The sequence below is a fragment of the Zootoca vivipara genome, chromosome 2 (genome assembly GCF_965207765.1).
Source record: "Zootoca vivipara chromosome 2, rZooViv2.hap1.1, whole genome shotgun sequence".
Lineage (NCBI taxonomy): Eukaryota > Metazoa > Chordata > Lepidosauria > Squamata > Lacertidae > Zootoca > Zootoca vivipara.
Window position 1 is genome coordinate 52,993,637 of NC_142584.1, and position 20,657 is coordinate 53,014,293.

Genomic DNA, 20,657 nt, shown 5'->3' on the forward strand with positions numbered 1-20,657 from the left:
AAAGAAATGTCCAGTCCATAATTTTAATGGTAGGTTTATTGTAGATGTGAGAGACAGAATAACAACAGGAAAAACCCCAGAAACCCAGAAGACAAAAGCCAGAGATTGATGTGCATTATAATGAGTGAAATTAGTATTTGATCCCTTTGCAAAAGATGACTTAGTACTTGGTGGCGTAAAACCCTTGTTGGCAATTACAGAGGTCAGACGTTTCTTGTAGGTGGCCACCAGGTTTGAACACAACTCAGGAGGTATTTTGTCCCACTCCTCTTTACAGATCCTCTCCAAGTCAGTAAGATTTTGAGGCTGATGTGTAGCTACTTGAACCTTCAGCTCCCTCCACAGATTTTCGATGGGATTAAGGTCTGGAGACTGGCTAGGCCACTCCAGCACCTTAATGTGCTTCTTCTTGAGCCACTCCTTTGTTGCCTTGGCCGTGTGTTTTGGGTCATTGTCATGCTGGAATACCCATCCTTGACCCATTTTCAATGCTCTGGCTAAGGGAAGGAGGTGCTCACCCAAGATTTGACGATACATGGTCCTGTCCATTGTCCCTTAGATGCGGTGAAGGTGTCCTGTCCCCTTAGCAGAAAAACACCCCAAAGCATAATATGTCCCCCCGACCATGTTTGACGGTGGGGGTGGTGTTCTTGGGGTCATAGGCAGCATTCCTTCTCCAAACACGGCGAGTTGAGTTGATGCCAAAGAGCTCGATTTAGGTCTCATCTGACCACAACACTTTCACCAGTTCTCCTCTGGGTCATTCAGATGTGCATTGGCAGACTGCAGATGGGCCTGTACATGTGCTGTCTTGAGGAAGGGGACCTTGCGGGCTTTGCAAGATCTCAGTCCTTCACAGCGTAGTGTGTTACCAACTGTTTTCATGGTGACTATGGTCCCAGCTTCCCTGAGATCATTGACAAGTCCCCCTGTGTAGTTCTGGGCTGCTTCATCACCGTTCTCATGATCATTGCAACTCCACGAGATGAGATCTTGCATGGAGCCCTTTCTGTGCTTGTCCTAGTGATACATGCTTTCTTGATAAGTAACAATTTTCTTCCCCAGTCTAGTGAAACTGACCAAAGGTAATGTTAAATTTCAATCCTCAGTTTAAATGAAATATGAAGAGATGGTTTAATGAAGGCAAAACTAAGGAGGTGGCAGTGTGTTAAGTCTTAGGTTCACTGTGGCCAGTGCACGTTGTGCTAAGCTAAACCATGATTTAGTATTATTTGTTACCCAACCCTTGCTATTTACATTGTATTATCTTAATAGTGCTGGTGGTGTCCAAGAAAGGATTAACAACTTCTCTGCCCTATATTGCAGGCACCATTTTTGCTTATGGACAAACTGGAACGGGGAAAACATTTACTATGGAAGGTGTCCGGGCTGTTCCAGAACTCAGGGGGATCATTCCAAATTCTTTTGCTCATATTTTTGGCCACATTGCAAAGGCAGAAGGTGATACAAGGTAAATCACTTACTTGCTTTCCTCACCCCCAAACCCTTAAACACCAGTGCTGGGTGAGGCCAATGGCCAAAACTAATCCAGCAACCTGTTCCAACACATTCTCAGCTCAATGCTTCCTGGAAGCCCACAATCAGGGCAGTCTGTTGCATTTCCCCTCCATCTGGTGTTTAGAGTGTTAGGTTAGACTAAGGTTTGGATTACTTATGAACATGGAGGTTCCAGTTTAGCTATTAGTGGTTTTATGTCTACCCAAAACCATCCTCCATGAATTTGTCTGATTTCCTACTAAAGCCACTGGCCATGGCCACATCCTGTGGCAGTAAATTTCTCCAGTATGTGTTATACAAAGAAATAGCCTTTGTGTGTGCTGGATCTACTGTGTCTCAATTTCATTACATGGTCACATTCTAATGTGAGGATGATTATTTTTCTCTCTCCGTGTGACATCATTGTTTTGTAATCTTGTATCATGTTCCCACTTTGGCTGTATCTTGTCCCCCAAAGTCAAAAGTCAAAAATGCTTTCACATTTTCTTACAGGAAACATGCTCCAACCTCCTGGTTGAAATAAAATCCCTTCATTATTAGTTTTACATCAGTCTGGTGTTTTGTATATTTTCTTGTAAGATCAAATTAATTCTGAATATGTTCTTTTTTTCTGGGTGCATTAAACTTCAGGTTTTTGGTCAGAGTCTCTTACTTGGAAATCTACAACGAGGAAGTGCGAGACCTGCTGGGGAAGGACCAGACACAGAGGCTGGAGGTAAGCTCCAATAACCTCTAAACTAGTGAGCAAAGGGAATCATGTAACAAAATTACTAATGGGCAAATACAAGGTGTTGTATCCAAATGTCACTCCACACATCAGAAAACTCTTCACCCCAGCAACAGCTTCTGTGAATGAAAGAGTGAAGGAAATTATTTTTTCCAAATTTTCACTTTCTTCTTCACCCTCTCTCATGGTGTTCCAAAAATTCCTTAACCCTCTGGAATTTATTTGGTGAAAAGTAAGTGAAAATTGTCTTCCCTCCCCCCCCCTCCACCTTCCATTCACAGAAGCTTCCGCTCAGAGAGTCTTCTGTGAGCAGAGAGACACAGGGCAGTATTTCTTTAAAGGCTGTTTTTAGGTGCTTTCCCAAAATGACTGCCTGATTTGTCTTATAGGTTAAAGAACGACCTGATGTGGGAGTCTATATCAAAGATCTTTCAGCTTATGTTGTAAACAATGCGGATGACATGGACAGAATTATGACACTTGGTCACAAAAACCGTAAGTTGGACATAGCCACTTGGCCGTTCTTGCCTCCATTATGTGTGGTCGACACATTATGTCTCTGAGGTGGGCAGGCCTGCAAGTTCCATTGCACAATCAGAAATCCTTGGGCTGACAGAAGGAGTTATTTGGATACCATCCAATTATTGTAGTTTTTCTAAATTATTAGTTTGCGTACCAACCACTATCCCAGTAGTTCACAGTGGATGCTTTTATTTTTGTAATTACCCTATACAACAGGTTAAATTGAGAGATAGGTTGACTTGCCTAAGTCTGGTGAGGCTACTCAGTTAGTTTCATAACTGAGGAAGGATTTGGTTCAAATCTTATCACTATACTACATGGTTCTTCAGCTGAGCTCTTATGCTCTTGTAGAAAAGAAGAGACATGCCAGCCAATTTAGGAAAATACACAGTACCTGAATGAAAGTTGGACGTTGACCACTCGGGGATCGCATAACTAGTTAGCATGCCAGAGTCTCGAGACTCTGGCATGCTAACTAGTTATGCGACCCCCAAGCAGTCAGCATCCAACTTCTTAGAGGGACAAGTGGCGTTCAGCCACCCGAGATTAAGCAATACCTGAATGGGTAATTGAAACCTTTAAAAATTATGTATTTGCTGCATGTGGTTGGTTGGTAACCAGCTGAAAGAAATCTAAGCTGCATAATACCAATTAAATGTCACTAAAGTTCCTAATGTTTCACGCTGGCTTATTTTTCTTCATTACCTATGCAAAAAATGCCTCCAGACTGAAGACAACTGGGATGCAGATTCTTGATACTTGAGTTGTTAAAAAATATATATCATTCAGTTCTCAAAGTGAGAACTAAATCTAAATCTATATCTGTCTTCCCCTATGACTTTATGTGCAGCTGAATCAAAAGCTGTAAATTTGGAGCACCAGAAAACATTGCTGCTGTTCACCCTGGGCAGTGTTTTATTGGACTATCACAGCTGATGTGATAAACGAATGCATTATAGATGTGTATTTGTTTTTAGCAGTAAGAAGCTGTGATTATTATGCATTAATTGGATAAATAAGGGCCAAAGACAACATGTGTGCCTTGGTATTATAGCTTTTGAAACAATAATCTGTGCAAAGTGTTGCAGTTGCTCTGGTAGTGTCAGAACAGTGTTATTTCACTTTGGGTGCTGTTATTGTGTCATTTGTTATTATTGTTATCCATCTTTCTGCATTTATATTGTAAACTGCCCTGTGACCCTCAGATGAAGGGCATCATAGAAATTATTATTTTTTAAATGGACTTGTTAACGTAAGCCTTTACTTGTACATAGGTTCTGTTGGTGCCACTAATATGAATGAGCACAGTTCCCGTTCCCATGCTATCTTTACAATTACAATTGAGTGCAGTGAGAAGGGTGTTGATGGGAATATACACGTGCGCATGGGCAAACTGCACTTAGTAGATCTTGCGGTAAGTTGCTACATTCATTTCTTGCAGAGAAGTTGTTGCATGCATTTGTGTTGCAGCTGTCTTGGGCTATCTTAACACGGGGGCTGAGATACCATCACAGGAGACCCTTCTTTCAGAGCCATCTTGTGCGGGTACTCAAAAGCAAGTTCTCTGTATTAAGTGGTGTTTACTCACAAAGGATTGCTGGCTCAAAGCATTGGGGCAACCTGGGCAAATTCACCCAAGCTCAGTTGCAAGGAAGAAGAAGACCATAACTTTGCAGGAACAGTCTTAAAAGCTTTCACTATGTAACTACCATTAAAATTGTGGAGGATGAGATTCTGTGGTATGTTTTCTTCTGGGAACTGATTCTTGGTTTGTTGGAAAAATGTAGTAGGTTCCCTTAGATCAGTTGAAACTTCTGTGCCCTAGCTGGACTTTTTCTGCCTACCAGTGTTTAAAATACAGTGTTTGTTCCTGAAAATCCTCAAATACAAAAACAGTATATCTGGAACTTTATTTGCCTTTTAGCTTGTGTGCATTTTATAACTCACAGCAATCACGATTTGCACCTCTGGCTCTGCAATAATGAGGGCTAGGAGTGTTTTATTTAATAAAAATGATCCCACTGCTCCCTCTTCCTGCAGTGCAGTAGCTTTGTAATACTTCTTTATTTTTCTTCTTGTTTTCAAGTCTGGAGCCCAAGGCATTGTTTGTAGCAGTTGTTATTTTAGGGATGTCATCTGCCCTGGGGTTCCTTGCAGTGTTTCTGGGGTGCAGCTTTTGAGTCATACACCAAGTATGACAGGTAGGTAGCCGTGTTGGTCTGCTGTAGTTGAAACAAAAAAAAACAAAAAATAAAAAAAATCCTTCCAGTAGCACCTTAGAGACCAACTAAGTTTGTCATTGGTATGAGCTAAGGTGCTACTGGAAGGAATTTTTTTATTTTGTTTCGACCAAGTATGAACTTATCGATTAACTGAAATTTCCCCTTTCCTCATTTTACTCAAATGGGCAACCCTATTCTTTCCTTTTCTAGCTGCTTTGCAGTGTTCTGTGCTCTCGTTTGCAGAAAATGCTTGTGTTGGAATTTTCCATCCCATCTCAATTTCTCCACTCTCATTTTCAAGGGATCAGAGAGGCAAGCAAAAACTGGAGCCACTGGGCAACGACTAAAGGAAGCTACCAAAATCAACCTTTCCCTCTCTACCCTTGGGAATGTCATTTCTGCATTAGTGGATGGAAAGAGCACGCATGTGCCTTACCGGAACTCTAAACTGACCCGACTGCTACAGGATTCCCTTGGAGGCAACTCTAAAACTATGATGGTAATGATGAGAATGTCACATTCAGTTCCATAATGCTCTAGTGAGCCTAAGCAACAGCTTGTTGTAATAGCTGCTAATGCTACTTCTCCTTTATGCTGCTGATTATCATTATCCCATGCTCCTTCCCAAGGGGTTTCTACACAGCACTTTCTCCCTGCTTCCCATTTTGTCCTCACAAAGCAGGGATTTCAGTTGGACAGCTTCACAATGCCACACCAGCCCTTAATGGGAATTTGTTAAAGTATGTTTGTTTTGCTGCAAAATTGTGTGTGGGATTCAGCTAAGTTGTTGTATACATGGAACAATGTCCACTAGTACAGCTGGACTCCGCCCCCCCTCCTTATGTGCTCCCATATACCTTAAATCTACTCTGGCTCAGGTTTGGGGGGCATGTGGGTGAAGGAAAGGGGGAAGCAAAGTATTGTTGCACAAGTGAGCCTCTGTCTGCATGCATACCCCACTTAGCGCTACCTTGAATTCCACCCTCTATTTATAAGTAATATATACAATATGGGGTGTGTATATGAAGTTTTAGCTTTCCATGTTTGGGGTTTGGGTTAGCATAATTCTTGAAAGCATGATAAAGCAGACAAATACACACAGAAACCTTTTTTTAGCCTGGTATGTTTAGTATAATGTAGGAAGTGTTAGCAATTGGTGAAGCAGACACGAACCACATTGATAAATAACTTTATACATTTCTATGCATTAAAGGAAATATGCTAGTTCAGGCGGTAGAGCAAGAAACTCTTAATCTCAGGGTCATGGGTTTGAGCTCCATGTTGGCAAAAGATTCCTGGATTGCAGGGGGTTAGACTAGATTCTGTGATTCTATGGAGCTACCTCTTTATATATTAGGCTTCCTAACTGGATAGCCCCCTGTATAAGGTCAGGCCAAACCCGGGCACAGGAATTTGTGAACCAAGTAGGGGTCTCTAACAGCCAGACAACAGACATTTGACCTTCTGTTATGCTTTGGGCTGGGATCTGTAGAGCAGCCCCATGGCCAACAGACGACAAAACTTTACCCTAAACATGTTCACTGTGCTGTGCAGTCTGTAGAATTGACTTTGTTTTTCTCCTAACTGTAGTTTTCCAGGCTCTTGCTTCCACCCAGCTTTTTGTACATAGCTTTATTCTTCTTTCTTAGTGTGCAAACATTGGTCCAGCAGACTACAATTATGACGAGACTATCAGCACTCTGCGATATGCCAACCGTGCCAAGAACATCAAGAATAAGGCTAGAATTAATGAAGATCCAAAGGATGCTTTGCTTCGCCAATTTCAAAAAGAAATTGAAGAACTTAAGAAAAAGTTGGAGGAAGGTAACCTGCCAACTCTTTTCTACCAGTCCTTTTTCAATAGGGATTACAAGCAGGTAGTAGAAATAGCACTGTGTATCCAAATTACCTTTATAACTTTCCAAATGGCAGAGCAATTCTGATGGTAAAAATGCTTAAAGATTTTGAACCTGTCTTCATAGAGGAGTGGAGAACCTTCGGCCCTCCAGGTGTTGCTGAACTACATCTCCCATCTGCCCTAGCGAGCATGGACAATGGCCAGGGATGATGGGAATTGTAGTTTGGCAACATGGAGGGCCAAAGGTTCCCCACACCTCCTGTGGGGTGTACAGAATGACACCCCCCTTTAATCCTCACAACCTTTTGAGGTGGGTTAGTGAGAGTGAGCAACTGGCCCCAAAGTCATTGTATTAGAACCCGAATCTTACCAAATCTAAGTCAAGTACTTGAAGCACTACATCACACTTGCTCTGAACTTCAAATTACTGTATTGCTTAATTCCTTTCAGTAAAATATTACATCTGCCCACTAGATGGTACCTGGAGCTAAGAGTAGATTGCTAGTCACTTGTTTTTCTTTGTTTAGGCTTGCTTGCAACTAGTGTTTTACTTATCTAACAAAATTTATATGCTGCTTGATTGTTAATAGAACCCATAAGTGGTTTTTTAAAAAACACATTAAAATTGTTAGTACAAGTCTTTTTTATAATTAAAATTGACAGTTAAACTAAAAGCAGATTAAAACACATATCAACTATTACATGTCTGGATACATTTGCCTAAACAAAAATACTTTTAGCAGGCACTAAATATAATAATACAGGGGTTCCCAAACTGGTCTACAGATGACCAGTAGTCTATGAGTTTCATTCAAGTGGTCTAGTGAGCAGTAGCTGAAAATGCTGGGTGCAGCGCACTAAACATACTGATTTCTAATTATATTTTTATTGCTTCTCTTATATTGTATTTTATATTTTATTAGTAGTTCTATGAAATTCTAATTGTAATACAATAAGAAACAATGTAATAAATAAAAAGCAATAGAAATCACACAGCATCTAGCACAGCTCAATACAATTGCTACAATAGGTAGAAAAATCATTAGTGACTTCCCAAGATCCTTTGATATTTCCACGAGGTCCACCCAAAGGAAAAGTTTGAAAACTACTGGAGCACAGCAGAGGCACCTGCCTGATGTCAAAGGATACAGCAAGGTCAATTTGATAAAGACCAGGCCCACACCCAGCTGCTAATGGTAGTCTGCTTGGCAAAGTCTGCCAGGCTTCCTTGCAGTCCAATTTTCCAGGAAGGGTGGGAAAGGAAAATGGATGGAACTAGGGTGAGTTTTAAATTAAAATAATGAAGTGTATGGGTGCCTCGCTGATGTAACAATAAGCTGTAGATGAGCATTGACTGAAGAGTGTCTGTTTCTTGGATAAAGCACTAAATAAACACAATAATACTATAGGGGAAGAGATCTCTGGCTCTGAGACGAGTGGCTCTGAAGATGATGATGAAGATGATGATGGGGAGATTGGAGAAGATGGAGAAAAGCGAAAGAAGCGAAGAGGTAAGGTGCTGAAAAAATAGCTGCAGTTCACCTTTTAATTATCTGTATTTTCCTGTAATTATGCTGTAATTATCATGGCTCTTTTAGAAGTGTTGGAATTGCTTCCTTAAAAGATAAATGCTGTTTCCGCTTGCACAAGACACTTGTGCTAGTTTTCTTGAATAACATGGCTCTTAAGTGACAGTATGTTAATAGTGCAGGATTCACAGGCATTAGAGTTCTTGGTTGATTTTTTTTCTCAGCGAATGTAACAGGGAGGGTGCATGGGTAATCAGAAAATCTGGGTTGTATGAAATGCTATAAACTGTCAAGGATTGTGCATATCAAGGTGGCCACTGTCTTGTCTCAATACTTTGGTGTACTTAGTACAGGCTTTTTAATTTTAGGATAAACACTTGACTCTTGAAAATCCTACTGGAAAGCAAGCGCCACTGAAATAAGTGGAACTTGCTTCAACCAACATGTTAGTGCCTGGATTTTGATTGTGTAGCTGGAGAGATCTAGCTGTGAACATATTTGATGTTCAGCCACAGTTGCCAAAGAGTTTGCTGTATGGGCCTCTCTGTGTTTATGGCATGGTGCTCATTCCTAAGAAAAAACCTTGCAACATCTGCAAAACTGTTGCATCCTCCTGTTATCTTCCTTTTGGGGATGAGGGAACAGTGGTGATGGGTCTTTTTAATCATTTATTTCTAAAGACAGTTGCCTTATACTGAGAGACCCATTGGGCCATCTAGCTCAGCATTGTGTGCACTGACTTGCAGCAGCTCTCCAGGGTGTGACTGAGGTCTATCCCAGGCCTACTTGAACATGCTAGGGATTGAACCAGGGACCACTGGCATGCAAAGAAGATGCTCTACCAGATTCTGTTTCCTCTGTAAATAGAAACCCATATATTTTATCCACCAAGAGAAACAACATAATCATAAACCTGAAATAATTTCATCCGTTCAAACCACATGCAGAGTCATGATTTTAACATTGAGCCATTGAGGGTAGGGGAAGTAAAGATGCAGTTCCCAGCACCCAATCTATATGCATTAAGGTGATACATGAGCCTGAATTTTCTTTATCTTTACTATGCATGGCAGAGGGAGAGAATGCCTGAACAGGCCTTGTGTTATGTCTGTTTAAATCACGATTAGCTCAATGGGTCTAAACCCTTCCTGCATTAGAAAAATAAATAGGTGTCTGCTCTGTTGACATTCTGTGGGTTTCTGTCTTCTGCTTAGATTGGTGTGTGTTTTTGTGCAACTAGTGTTCGTTTATGGGTCTGAAAAGCTAGTATTGCTAGATGGTCTGTCTGATCTGTGCTCTCATTCTGAAACAGTGGGAATTTAATAAAAATCCTGACAATTTCCTTGATCACAGTGAAGAGGAGCAGGCTTATTTATGGTCATGCTGCCTCCAGATTTGTTCTGGTTTCAGAGCAGTGTGCAGGCTTGTTGCAAGATCTCTGATCCTATTGAGTTCTAAGCGGAAGAGTCACTCTCATTTAGTAATAGCAACTGCTGGCTTTATTCTTTTCCAAGCTGGTTTCTTATTGTTGGGCAGCTAAGATGAAACTAAAATGTTTATGAGGGTGAAGCTACCTGCCTAAGGCATCATAACAGTAATTTTGAAGCTAGCTTTTCTAAAACTGCTTCATTGCCCATCCATCACCCTGCTCCACTCAACTGCCCAGAGTTTTGTGGGAACAAAGAGGTTCTAAATTAAGTGATGGTGCTGTTTGAACCAAATTACCAGTTATCCCTGTACAGTACATGTGAAAACATGCACAGCAATTCATTAGTTTTGCGACGGGGATTGGCATGGGGAAGATGGATGTAAGGCTCAAAATAATGGTCCAAAGAAGGAAATTATTTAACCTGTTGGATGGTATATGGTGCCTATTGCATTCTTTCACATTCTCATGAGATGTAATTCAGAAGTGTAGTCCCCCTCCACATGCTCAATTCTTGACTTGAGGTCAAATCTTGGCTCCATCCCTTTGAGCCATAGACCACAGGTGTCTTTGTTCCAATGTTAAAGGTCTGTGTCCTTTTCCTTCTTCCAGATTGCTTCCTTGTTCAGTTTCCCATTTATCCATTGCTAGTCACAGTTAATAAGTGACCCAACACCGAAACTGTTTTATTGAAAAACACCATGTTGACTGCCAGAAGAAGTGAGAGAGGCACACTTTCCCTGAGACGAAGGCAACTGTCAATTGCCTCAGTTGATTATTATTATTTATCTAAGCCTCTAAGATGACCTGGGTCAATCAAGCATCTGCAACACAGCAGCTGTACACGGGAAGACAATGAAAATGGGATTGTGCTACATTAAACCAGTCTCTCTGAGCTCCTTGTCCTTTAGAGCTAATGCTTAGCATGTGTTTCTTTCATCTTGTTTCTTCTTTCTTGGGTTTTCCATGGGGCCCGCTTCTCTGTTTTCCAGGCAGTAGCAGCAGCAGTAGTTCAGACTCTACATGCTCTGTCATAGAGAAACCTCTGGATAAATCCTTCACTAGTGAGTGGGAGCTCTTTGGTCATCCAGTGAAGTTTTGGCCTTTCCATAACCTTTGCACTTTGTTTTGATGCTGCATTTTGCTCCCTGTCCACAACATTGGTTTTGTTCAGAGTGAAATGTGGATTCTTCCCCACCCACCTACCCAAGTTAAAGCATGTTTTTTATTCCCCTTTGCTGCTTCAAACTTATTGTGGTGGGGGGTGGGGTGGGGAGAGAACTGTTTGAGATTAATCTTTGGCTAAATAGCTGAGGACCACAAGAATGCATGTTAGTACAATACTGGTCATTGAAGGTGGCAGGAAACGAGTTGATTTTTTTGGCATTGGATGATGTTCTCTAAAATCGTAGGTTTATACTGATATACCGTCGTGTATATTTCAGTAGGATGTTAACAATCCTTTTCTAGATAGATAGATAGATAGATAGATAGATAGATAGATAGATAGATAGATATATTGGAAAAGTTGCAAAGCAAGTGTGCATAGTTCTGTAATATTCCAGATTACAAACTGGCTGAAACTCTTATCACTAAACAAGGAAAAACTTCACACTCCTTTCCTGGGCCAAAAAGCTCTGCTTGTGCAGAGACCACTTCCCACCAGCTTCTACAATATATGTTGGCATTTCTCCTTCTGCACATCAGAAGGAGTGACTGGGAAATCCCTGCACCTGTGGGACTTACTGTGTATCTTGGTGCTGCTAAATTGCAGCATTTAACTGTTGTAGGTAGACATGTCAATTTTGGTGCGTTCTTAACTGCTGATGAGGTAGAACAAGGTTCAAGGGGTTTTTATCAGGCACTTTTCATTAACAGTTGGAAACAAATGAGCTGCATCTTCTGCTTCTAACCACTGCTCTTACTCACAACGGGATGTTCTCATTTGAAGAACACTTTCGGTCCACAAAATAAACTTGAGCTTGAAAGGAACGTGTGGCATAGATTGGGCTTTCAGATTTTAACAAAAACTATTCTTCCCATGCTGTGACTTCTTTCCCCCTTTCCTGTTCTTTGCATGTTGCATGTTTTCATTGCATTCCCCCCCCCCCCCAATGCTACTACTTCTCTTTGATGGCACCAGCTAAAATTTACCACTTTACCTCTATGGAAGCACCTGAGTTTCTAGAAACGAAACTATGCAACTCCCAGCTGAAATTAACATTGAAATCTTATGAACTCTCCTACATGTGTGATTGGTGATGTGAGATGCAACAGCCGATTGGCAATTTGATCAAACGCCAAGTAAGCTTAACTGGACATTTATGGCAATTGGCTACGTCAACATGCTCTGGTTTTAACTGAGGGTAGTAGATCACCCTCTTGGATGTTTCTTAGGGCATGATCTTTGTGAGAGGCTTACAGCTTGAACAGCAGAATTTAGCATAATGTTGAGAGAAACAATGTTATCCTCCAATGTACTGAAGATTAATGATACTCTTCAGTATAATTTGGGGCAGTGATGATCACATTTAATCTTGCATTTTGGAGTTTTAATTTGCTGGTTTTTCTTTTCTTTTTGTCTATGGAAGCATATTTTGATGAATGCTTTTACTTAAGATCTTGTTTCTTTTTTTCTTTTTGTAAAACAAATCAAGCCAATAATGTGTTTCTTTTTTCCCTCCCCACCCACTTCCTTTGTGCGTGTGCTGCCTCTCTGCGATTTGTTTGCCTCTTCCTCTTAAAATGCAAGATCAATCAGGTTGGTGTGTTTGATTTGCACTCCATCTAATACAGTTGAAACTGTTTAATATTTTGTTAAGAATGCCTAGCTTTTTCTCTCAGACCTCCATTCAAGATGCCCCCACCCCCAAATATCTTAGACAGTGTTAATAGATGCAATTCAGTTCTACACGGATCTGTCACCACTTGAGCAAAGCTTTTCTGTGTGTGACATTATCCAAATGTAGCCAAGGGAAAGAGCAAGGGTAGTCTCTAAGGGATTTCCCCTTACAGCAGCAATAAAACTGTTGCTCCTTTTCAAGATATGATCAGTCTAGATGTATCCAGATAGCCTAAGATGTGGGGGCAAGAGAGGGGAGAGCAAAATGGGGCAAACAAAGTGGTGATTCTTTTCCCCCACCCTTCTTTTTCTTCCCTCGAATCACAGTGCAAAGAGTTTTCTTTTGGTTTTGCAAACCTGCTTTTAGCTTTTGTACCCCTTCTGTCATGTTAATTTTGTTCCTTCATCCATATATCTTTTATTTTTCTGTTGTTCTGACTATGTACATTCTAATTATTATTTTTAAAGCACTGGCCTCTTTAGGTGCATGTGGCTGTTGTGTGTCTTTTAAAGTAATTTCCAAATTGATTCAGTTACAGAAAACATTCTGCAATTAATTTGATATACAACTGTCCTTTTCTAAATCAGCAATTTATTCCCTATGTTACAATTCTTCATTCCAGTCACTGATTCTCAGCAGATGATTTTTATGATAATTATTTGGGTTTTTTAAAAATCACTCACGCCTCTAAATAAATTAGAATTCTGCTATATGGCTGGAGGACATTTTTAGGGCAAATGCTCCAGGGGTGACTATATTAGCAAATATTTTGATAAATTTTTCAGCTCCTAGTAAATAATTAGAAAACAACCACTAAGATGGAGCAGGGCTATCACCAGAATGTTGTTCTTACAGTTGTGCATTCCTGTAGCTTCTGAGTTAATAGTAGCAGCCATAGGCTCTTTAATTCTTGTTATAACTAATCTAATTATCTAATGATAATTCACGTATTGGGACTATGTATGTATGTATGGGCTTGATTTATTTAAACCTGCACTTGGCTCTCCTGAAAGGAAAGAAGAAAGTTTCTCCTGACAAGATGATAGAGATGCAAGCGAAGATTGATGAAGAAAGGAAGGCTCTTGAAACAAAGCTTGATATGGAAGAAGAAGAAAGAAACAAGGCCCGGGCAGAGCTGGAGAAGCGGGAGAAAGACCTGCTTAAAGCACAGTGAGCAATGCTAAAATTGGAATATAATCATGTTTGCCGTTTGTATAAAATTACATAGTTGTAATTTAGTTTGACCAAACTGCGGGAGGCAGTGGAAGACAGGAGTGCCTGGCGTGCTATGGTCCATGGGGTCATGAAGAGTCGGACACGACTAAACGACTAAACAACAACAACAAATTCTGTGAAGCAAATCGGTATGATTGTCGAGCTCAGACTGAGAGAAAGTGGCCTGCCTAAGGCTCCATCGTGATTTTATGGCAGGAGTGACATTCAAATCCAGGACTTCCTGCTTCATAGCTCAGTCTCATAGGTGGCACAGCTCATTGGTGATAAGGGCATGTTGAGATTTGGTTTGAGATGTGGTTGGGGGCATTTCAAGTGCATTTGGGATCTTGGCAAGGTCCCCAAAGTGGGAGGATTTCAACTGTATGCACACACACACACACACACACACACACACACACACACTGCTTGCCTGTCAAGGTATAGAAGTTACTTGTGAAGCATCTTGCTCACAGTGGCAATAGACCAGGCATGGCCAAACTCAGCTCTCCAGATGTTTTGTGACTACAACTCCCATCATCCCTAGCTAACAGGACCAGTGTCAGGGATGATGGGAATTGTAGTCCCAAAACATCTGGAGGGCCGAGTTTGGCCATACCTACAATAGACATTGCCTTGCAACAGCTCGTTGACACTTTGGGCATGCGTACTTTGTCACACACTCAAAAAATGCCCCTTCTTTGGGAGAATTGCACACTCCAAAGACCCCAAATTTAATTGGAATACACCCCACACATACAGTTGCATTTTTCATATTGCTCTTTTGTGGTTGTTCAAAGGCTAAAGAAAGCTTTCTCTCTTCCTTTCCACCCCACCCTCTACAGACTTTCAGGCCATGCATTCCAAACATGCATTCCCTGCCTACATGCAATTCTCCAATATGTACAACTTCCCCCGCACCACAGATATACTGTGGGGTTGTTCAGATGTTAGTCAGTACCAAGGAGAGTTGACAGGGTTTAATAAAGCCTCTGTTGTCTAATGCTCTCCCCCCGCCGCCGCCCCCCCACCATTTGCGCAGTTCTACAGAAGATGCTAAATAAATAAAGAGAACTGGAAGTGGGGACAAGATCTAGAACCTTCTGCCTTGCCCTCTTTGCAGACATCTTGAGAGCACAGCAGGACAGCAAACTAACAGAGATTTTTGAGAGAACAGCAGCCCCTAGTGGATTGAAAAGTAGGCCCTGTTCAGCCCAGCTAAACTTAAGCAAGCACTAGGAAACAGGCTTAAGTCTTCCTACAGCGGTTGCTTGTTTTCTTACATTTATTTATTAGATTTAAAGGAAACTGTTTGGGATTTCAGGCATGCAGTGTGTGGGCCCTGCAACTGAAGTTGGAGGTCTGGATGTAGCTTTAGAATCTTTACGATTCCCCCCTCCCCTTCTGTTTTTATCCAGGCAAGAACATCAGTCTCTCCTGGAGAAGTTGTCAGCCTTGGAAAAGAAAGTGATCGTGGGAGGTGTGGACTTACTGGCAAAAGCAGAGGAGCAGGAGAAGCTTCTAGAAGAATCCAACATGGAGCTGGAAGAGCGTAGGAAAAGAGCAGAGCAGCTCCGGAGGGAGCTGGAAGAGAAAGAGGTTGGATCAAGCTCTTTGCTGCCCTGTTCGATTGCTGTGTTTTGAAAAGGCATTCACAATACTGTTCCTTACCTGCATATTGTGCATGTGCGGGAGAGACGAAGGCACATCTGAAATGAGAGGCAGGAGATGGTATCTACGTTTGTAGAACATGGTGATCCCTGAAAGATTAGATATCTTCTGCTTTAGTGTGCTATCACACTTGCTCAAGATATGTGTTTCTGTTTGGTGTCTGAAATATTCCTGTCCATGTTGAGGGAATAAGCTTGTCCAGATTACAAATGATTGGAGAGAATTTGGCTCTAGTGCCAGGAGAAGCCTTTCCCGCTACATGCCCTGGCTGTAGAACTGGGCCCAGAAACTAAAATGCACAGGAGCTCAGCATGCATCACTGCAAGAACTTTAGTACAGGTAGCAGAGTTCCTCATGAGGCACTCGAGTGGGAGCCACAGAAATGGGGTCAGAGCTTTACAGAGAGAGAAAAAGAATAGTGGTTCACTTCCATAAAGGCCGTCCCAGAGAAGGGAAGGATAGAGAGGAATGGGGAATAAGAGAACAGGAAGCTGAAAGAAGGCTGCACAGTGAATTTGCAGGGCTTGAGGAGGTAGAAGCTGGAAAGCTAGCAATAAAGAGTGACACCTTTTTTCTCTCCTTGGCTGCTTAAGCATTCCATGGTCTTTTAAATGGGTTTGTGGAAGGTGGTTATTGGTTTGTTTTTGTTATGCATTTTGTGTTCTCATTTTGTATTTTTATGCTGTAAACTGCTTTATGATGAAGAGCAGTACACAAATTTAATGAATAACAACAACTTGCCAGTGGAGACTTTTGAACCAAAGTGATGGTGTGGGGACAAAATGGAGGTGAGGTGGTGCTGTGAGGCAGCCATTACATAGGATCCCTACATACACTTGTTATGTGAATCATCCCCAAAAGCCAGGACTGAATAGCACCCTCCCACCAGCACATCAGTTTGGACAATTCTGGCTAACTTGTGGCATTTTTAATAATTTGCAAACAGCAAGAGCGTTTGGACATTGAGGAAAAGTACACCAGCCTCCAGGAGGAAGCACAAGGGAAGACCAAGAAGCTGAAAAAAGTCTGGACAATGCTAATGGCAGCCAAGTCAGAGGTCAGTGTCATAAAGTCTTCACACTTGTTCCCATGTAAAAGGAATGGAACAACCCTGTTCCTGAGCCATGTTGAAGGCAGATATGAACATGCAAATGGCCCTTGACCCTTGTACAAAGAAACGGTGGGGTTGCTCACATGTTGGGAGTAAGGAGGAACTACAGAAGGAAATAGCATGGAGTGTGTGAAAGTCATATGGCTATTCCGGAGTATTTGGTTGTTTACGTAAGTGAACACATATACTGTTAGTATATGCTAACAATGTACACTTATCAGTGTGCAGTGTGCCTTACATGCTAAAATAAGCATTTAAAAAAATATTGGAAAGAGATCGCTTAATTTCCCTTGCCAGGTGAGATAAGGTTGGTGGCAACTGGGGAGAGGGCCTTCTCAGTGGTTATGTCTCATCTGTGAAATGCTTTTCCCTCACTGGTACAAGAGTTACCACCCATCTTTTTGTTTTAGAAGTCAAGTAAAGCTTTTTTCTTCTCTCAGGTTTTTAATGATTTCATTGACTCTTATTTAATGTTTTGTTAGCTTTTAACTGTTTTTATAAGTCTTTTGCTATTACATTGATTTTATTTCAGTTTATTCTTCTTCTGCTTAAGTTTTATTATCCTCTGAGTGCCCCTTTAGCAAAAGCGTGCAGCACGACAAAATGCTCTGCCATTTGTAACCTTCAATAATAAATAGCTTATGAAAAAGGCACATGTTGAGCTAATAACTTGAAACTTGGCATACATAATCTGCCTGATGAGGTCCATGAATGAGCTGAATTTCAAATTGATTCAATTAAAATTTCCACAGGAAAGCCAGCTTAAGCAAGCTGAAGATGAACCCTTTTTACTGCCATGTTTATTATACCAGTATATTATATTATACCAGTATATATATATTATATATATTCCCCCCTGATTTTGATGAAAACTACTGGTGGACTTTATTCAGGCTTGTCAAAGAAAATGCACTTTCATTGGTTTGGTGAAGTTCTGAGAAGCAGTTCAAAAGTAATCAAAAAATTTTTTAAGCCTATGGCAGTAACTAAATTTTGAAGTGAAAATTTACCAGGGCTTCAGTGTTTGCTAAGGGAGCCACCTGGTGGATAATGTAAGCAATGCCTGTTTCTCTAGCTATGGGATATACAGTGGTACCTCCGGTTGCGGATGGGATCTGTTCTGGAGCTCTAGTCCGTTTCCGCAACTGGAGGGACCGCTTCTGCACATGCGCATGCCACCGTAGAGCGCTTCTGCACATGCGTGCGCAGCGAAACACTTCTGCATTTGCCGCTTTTGCAACCCGAAGTTTACATTACCCAAGGGTAACGTAAGCCGAGGTGCTACTGTAACAGAATGGTGCAATGGTTAGGTGAGGGATTGTCAATCTTTATAGGCTTCTAGACACATTTTGAAAATGAGAAACTGTTGTGGGGGGTCACAACGCACAACCATGTGTGTATGTCCCCCCCCCCATGCCCCACTCAACCCTGCAGCACTCTCCTACACACACTGACACAAATGTGCATACATCTTGTGCTTACACCTCTAAGGATGGGAAAGGGCGCTAGAAGAGGGTCCCTCTCCATAGTTCCTTCTGAAAATTTCTCTAGCAATACAGTATGCTTGGATGCTTTATAAGACCATATGAGATCCAGACAACATGGGACATCTTCGTTGGTCCCTTCATCCTCCAAATCTGGCTTTGGGTCTGAAAGACCAAGGAAGTGAGCACTATTTCTGTTGATTTTGAAATCTGTTAAGACATCAGCATAAGCCTCCATGCTTGGGTCAATATGAAAGAGCCTGTTGGCTTCATCATTGTTTTCCTTATTCTTCTGTGAGCTGATTTGAATGTCCTTTTAATTGAAAGTGGCTCAGAAATAAAAAGGAGGTTTCCTTAACTTCCTTAACTGGTCATTTTAATTTGCTGGAGTTACTTTCCACCAAATGGTTAAAATTAATTAAGCTCTTAAAATGAGTGGGAAGAATAATGGAGAAGATGAAAATAAATTAATGCTGGGTTGGGGCCTGTTCATTTTTAAAAACCATCAGATGGAAGGGGCTTTGACAGGTACAAGTTCATTCTCTTAGAATGAACTGAGCATGAAAACACTCTTTAAGTATGATGCCAGGTTTGGCATGGGATAATCACGATTATCTTTACACATAGCTTGAATATTCCGTTTCTTAGTGGGTGATCCTGGTTGTAGCTTCCTGATGGCTTGCTTTATCATTGGTATTCACAGATGGCCGATTTGCAACAAGAACATCAGAGAGAAATTGAAGGCTTATTGGAGAACATTCGACAGCTCAGCAGGGAGCTTCGTCTTCAAATGCTTATCATTGACAACTTTATACCTCAGGATTATCAGGTACAATAATTGAAGGAGCCCTGTATTTATATCGAGAGATTCAGCAATAATGGCCCCAGAAGTGGCCTTTTTTACCGTCTGGACCAGTTGTTACATTAACAGAAGCTGTGTGCTTGCACCTCCCCTAGTGTAGTTTCCCAAGCTGCCCTTGTTGTGTCTGGATCTCAGACAGGGCCGGCTTACCCATAGGCACTAGGGGTGCGGGGCACCCGGGCGCCGGGCTGCGAGTCCGGGGCCGAGATTTGGAGGCCGGGGATTGAAGAGCCAGGCCAGCCGACAGCCGCTGCTGAGAGGAGCAGAGCCCGTCAGAGTGCTGCAGGGTTTTCTGCTGTGGGCGCTGAGGCAGCTGGCCGGCTACGCCCTCCTGCATGCCTGGGATTGGTGGGCCGTCGAGAGGCCCGCCCAGCACACACACGCATGCTGCTCACACGAGGCGCACAGCTTCCCTCCCAAGCCTCTGCGGGGATTGCTCTCCTCCTCCCTCCACCTGCAGCAGCATGGGAGAGAGTTGCGTGCCCCCCCAAAAGCTCAACAACTTGGGGATGTAGTTTTTTTGCACCCCGGCACCGCATATACTAAATACAGCCCTGATCTCAGAGGTCATGCACCTGTGTTACTTTCCCCCCTTCTCTTCTGATTTTTCTTTCCAGGAAATGATTGAAAACTACGTTCACTGGAATGAAGATATTGGAGAATGGCAGCTGGTACGTAAGCAAAGCTGCAATGCATGGGAACAATGATGTGAAACAGGGTGGCACATCCCTAGCCACCTGTCACTGCACCTGTTGGTGTGGCTTACTGGGATGTGGAAGGACAGCAAGGTCCGTACAGTGCTAAACCACTGGCACAGTTACTCAGGGCTTCCATCAGTGCATTTGCACTGCACCAACTTCATCCCTCTCCAGTAAGCCACAGCAGCGCTGGTGATGGGAGGTCAGGTAAGCTCCGTTGCCCTGCCAGCTGCTACTGGGGCAACATTAGGACAACCTAAAGGACCTTGATCTTTATGTTATACCCCCTTTTTTATCAGGACTTCCCATGTTGTGTTGCTAGGCACAAAAGCAGTAACCTACCTGTGTCAGTTTTTCATTATCCAGTTTAGAATACGTGGTCCACTCTTTCCATGAGATGGAATATCTGTGTCTTACATCCGCTTGTGGAATGCTTTTGCCAGGGAAGCTCAACTGGCGCCTTCATTACATATCTTTAGGCACCAGGCAAAACACTTCTCTTCTCCCAGGCCTTTCCAATCTATGGCCTATTTCAACAAATCTATCTGTGTGGGGTGGGTGTTTTTATACTGTAAACTGCCCTGTGATCCTCAGATGAAGGATGGTATAAAAATGTAATTAATAAAATAAAATGAATAAACGCTGACTTCACTGATTTTGGTGCGTCTCATTGCCAAATAAACATGCCAGGATTGCACCCTTAAAATGCTTCTGCTGGGCAAATTGAGGACAAAACCTGCCTCTTTTCAAATTGCCGAGATTGCCCTCCTTGTGACAAAGGAAGCAAAAGACTTCCCAGCAGTGTGGTTACTTGGTACAATATCTAATTTCCTTCCTTATCTTCTTCTTTTTTCTTTTAAGAAATGTGTGGCATATACCGGAAATAATATGAGAAAACAGACTCCCATTCCAGATAAAAAGGAAAAAGATGTAAGTGATCCTTTGCAAACATAGGCTGCTGCAGTCCACACTTT

General features: G+C 41.9%; 1 protein-coding gene across 2 annotated transcripts in view; it reads left to right on the forward strand.

Annotated features, from left to right (window-relative positions):
- The window catches only part of KIF3A (kinesin family member 3A), a 29,305-nt gene that overhangs the window by 4,554 nt on the left and 4,094 nt on the right, over positions 1-20,657 (forward strand). For both annotated transcript variants that reach the window (XM_060271684.2, XM_060271685.2), the window contains 13 exons: positions 1,327-1,471; positions 2,149-2,233; positions 2,635-2,740; positions 4,042-4,181; positions 5,291-5,488; positions 6,639-6,813; positions 8,257-8,358; positions 13,659-13,815; positions 15,276-15,456; positions 16,475-16,585; positions 18,827-18,952; positions 19,603-19,656; positions 20,545-20,613. In XM_060271684.2, coding sequence (XP_060127667.1) covers positions 1,327-1,471; positions 2,149-2,233; positions 2,635-2,740; positions 4,042-4,181; positions 5,291-5,488; positions 6,639-6,813; positions 8,257-8,358; positions 13,659-13,815; positions 15,276-15,456; positions 16,475-16,585; positions 18,827-18,952; positions 19,603-19,656; positions 20,545-20,613 — 1,649 coding nt within the window. The remainder of the gene's footprint in view (positions 1-1,326; positions 1,472-2,148; positions 2,234-2,634; positions 2,741-4,041; positions 4,182-5,290; positions 5,489-6,638; positions 6,814-8,256; positions 8,359-13,658; positions 13,816-15,275; positions 15,457-16,474; positions 16,586-18,826; positions 18,953-19,602; positions 19,657-20,544; positions 20,614-20,657) is intronic.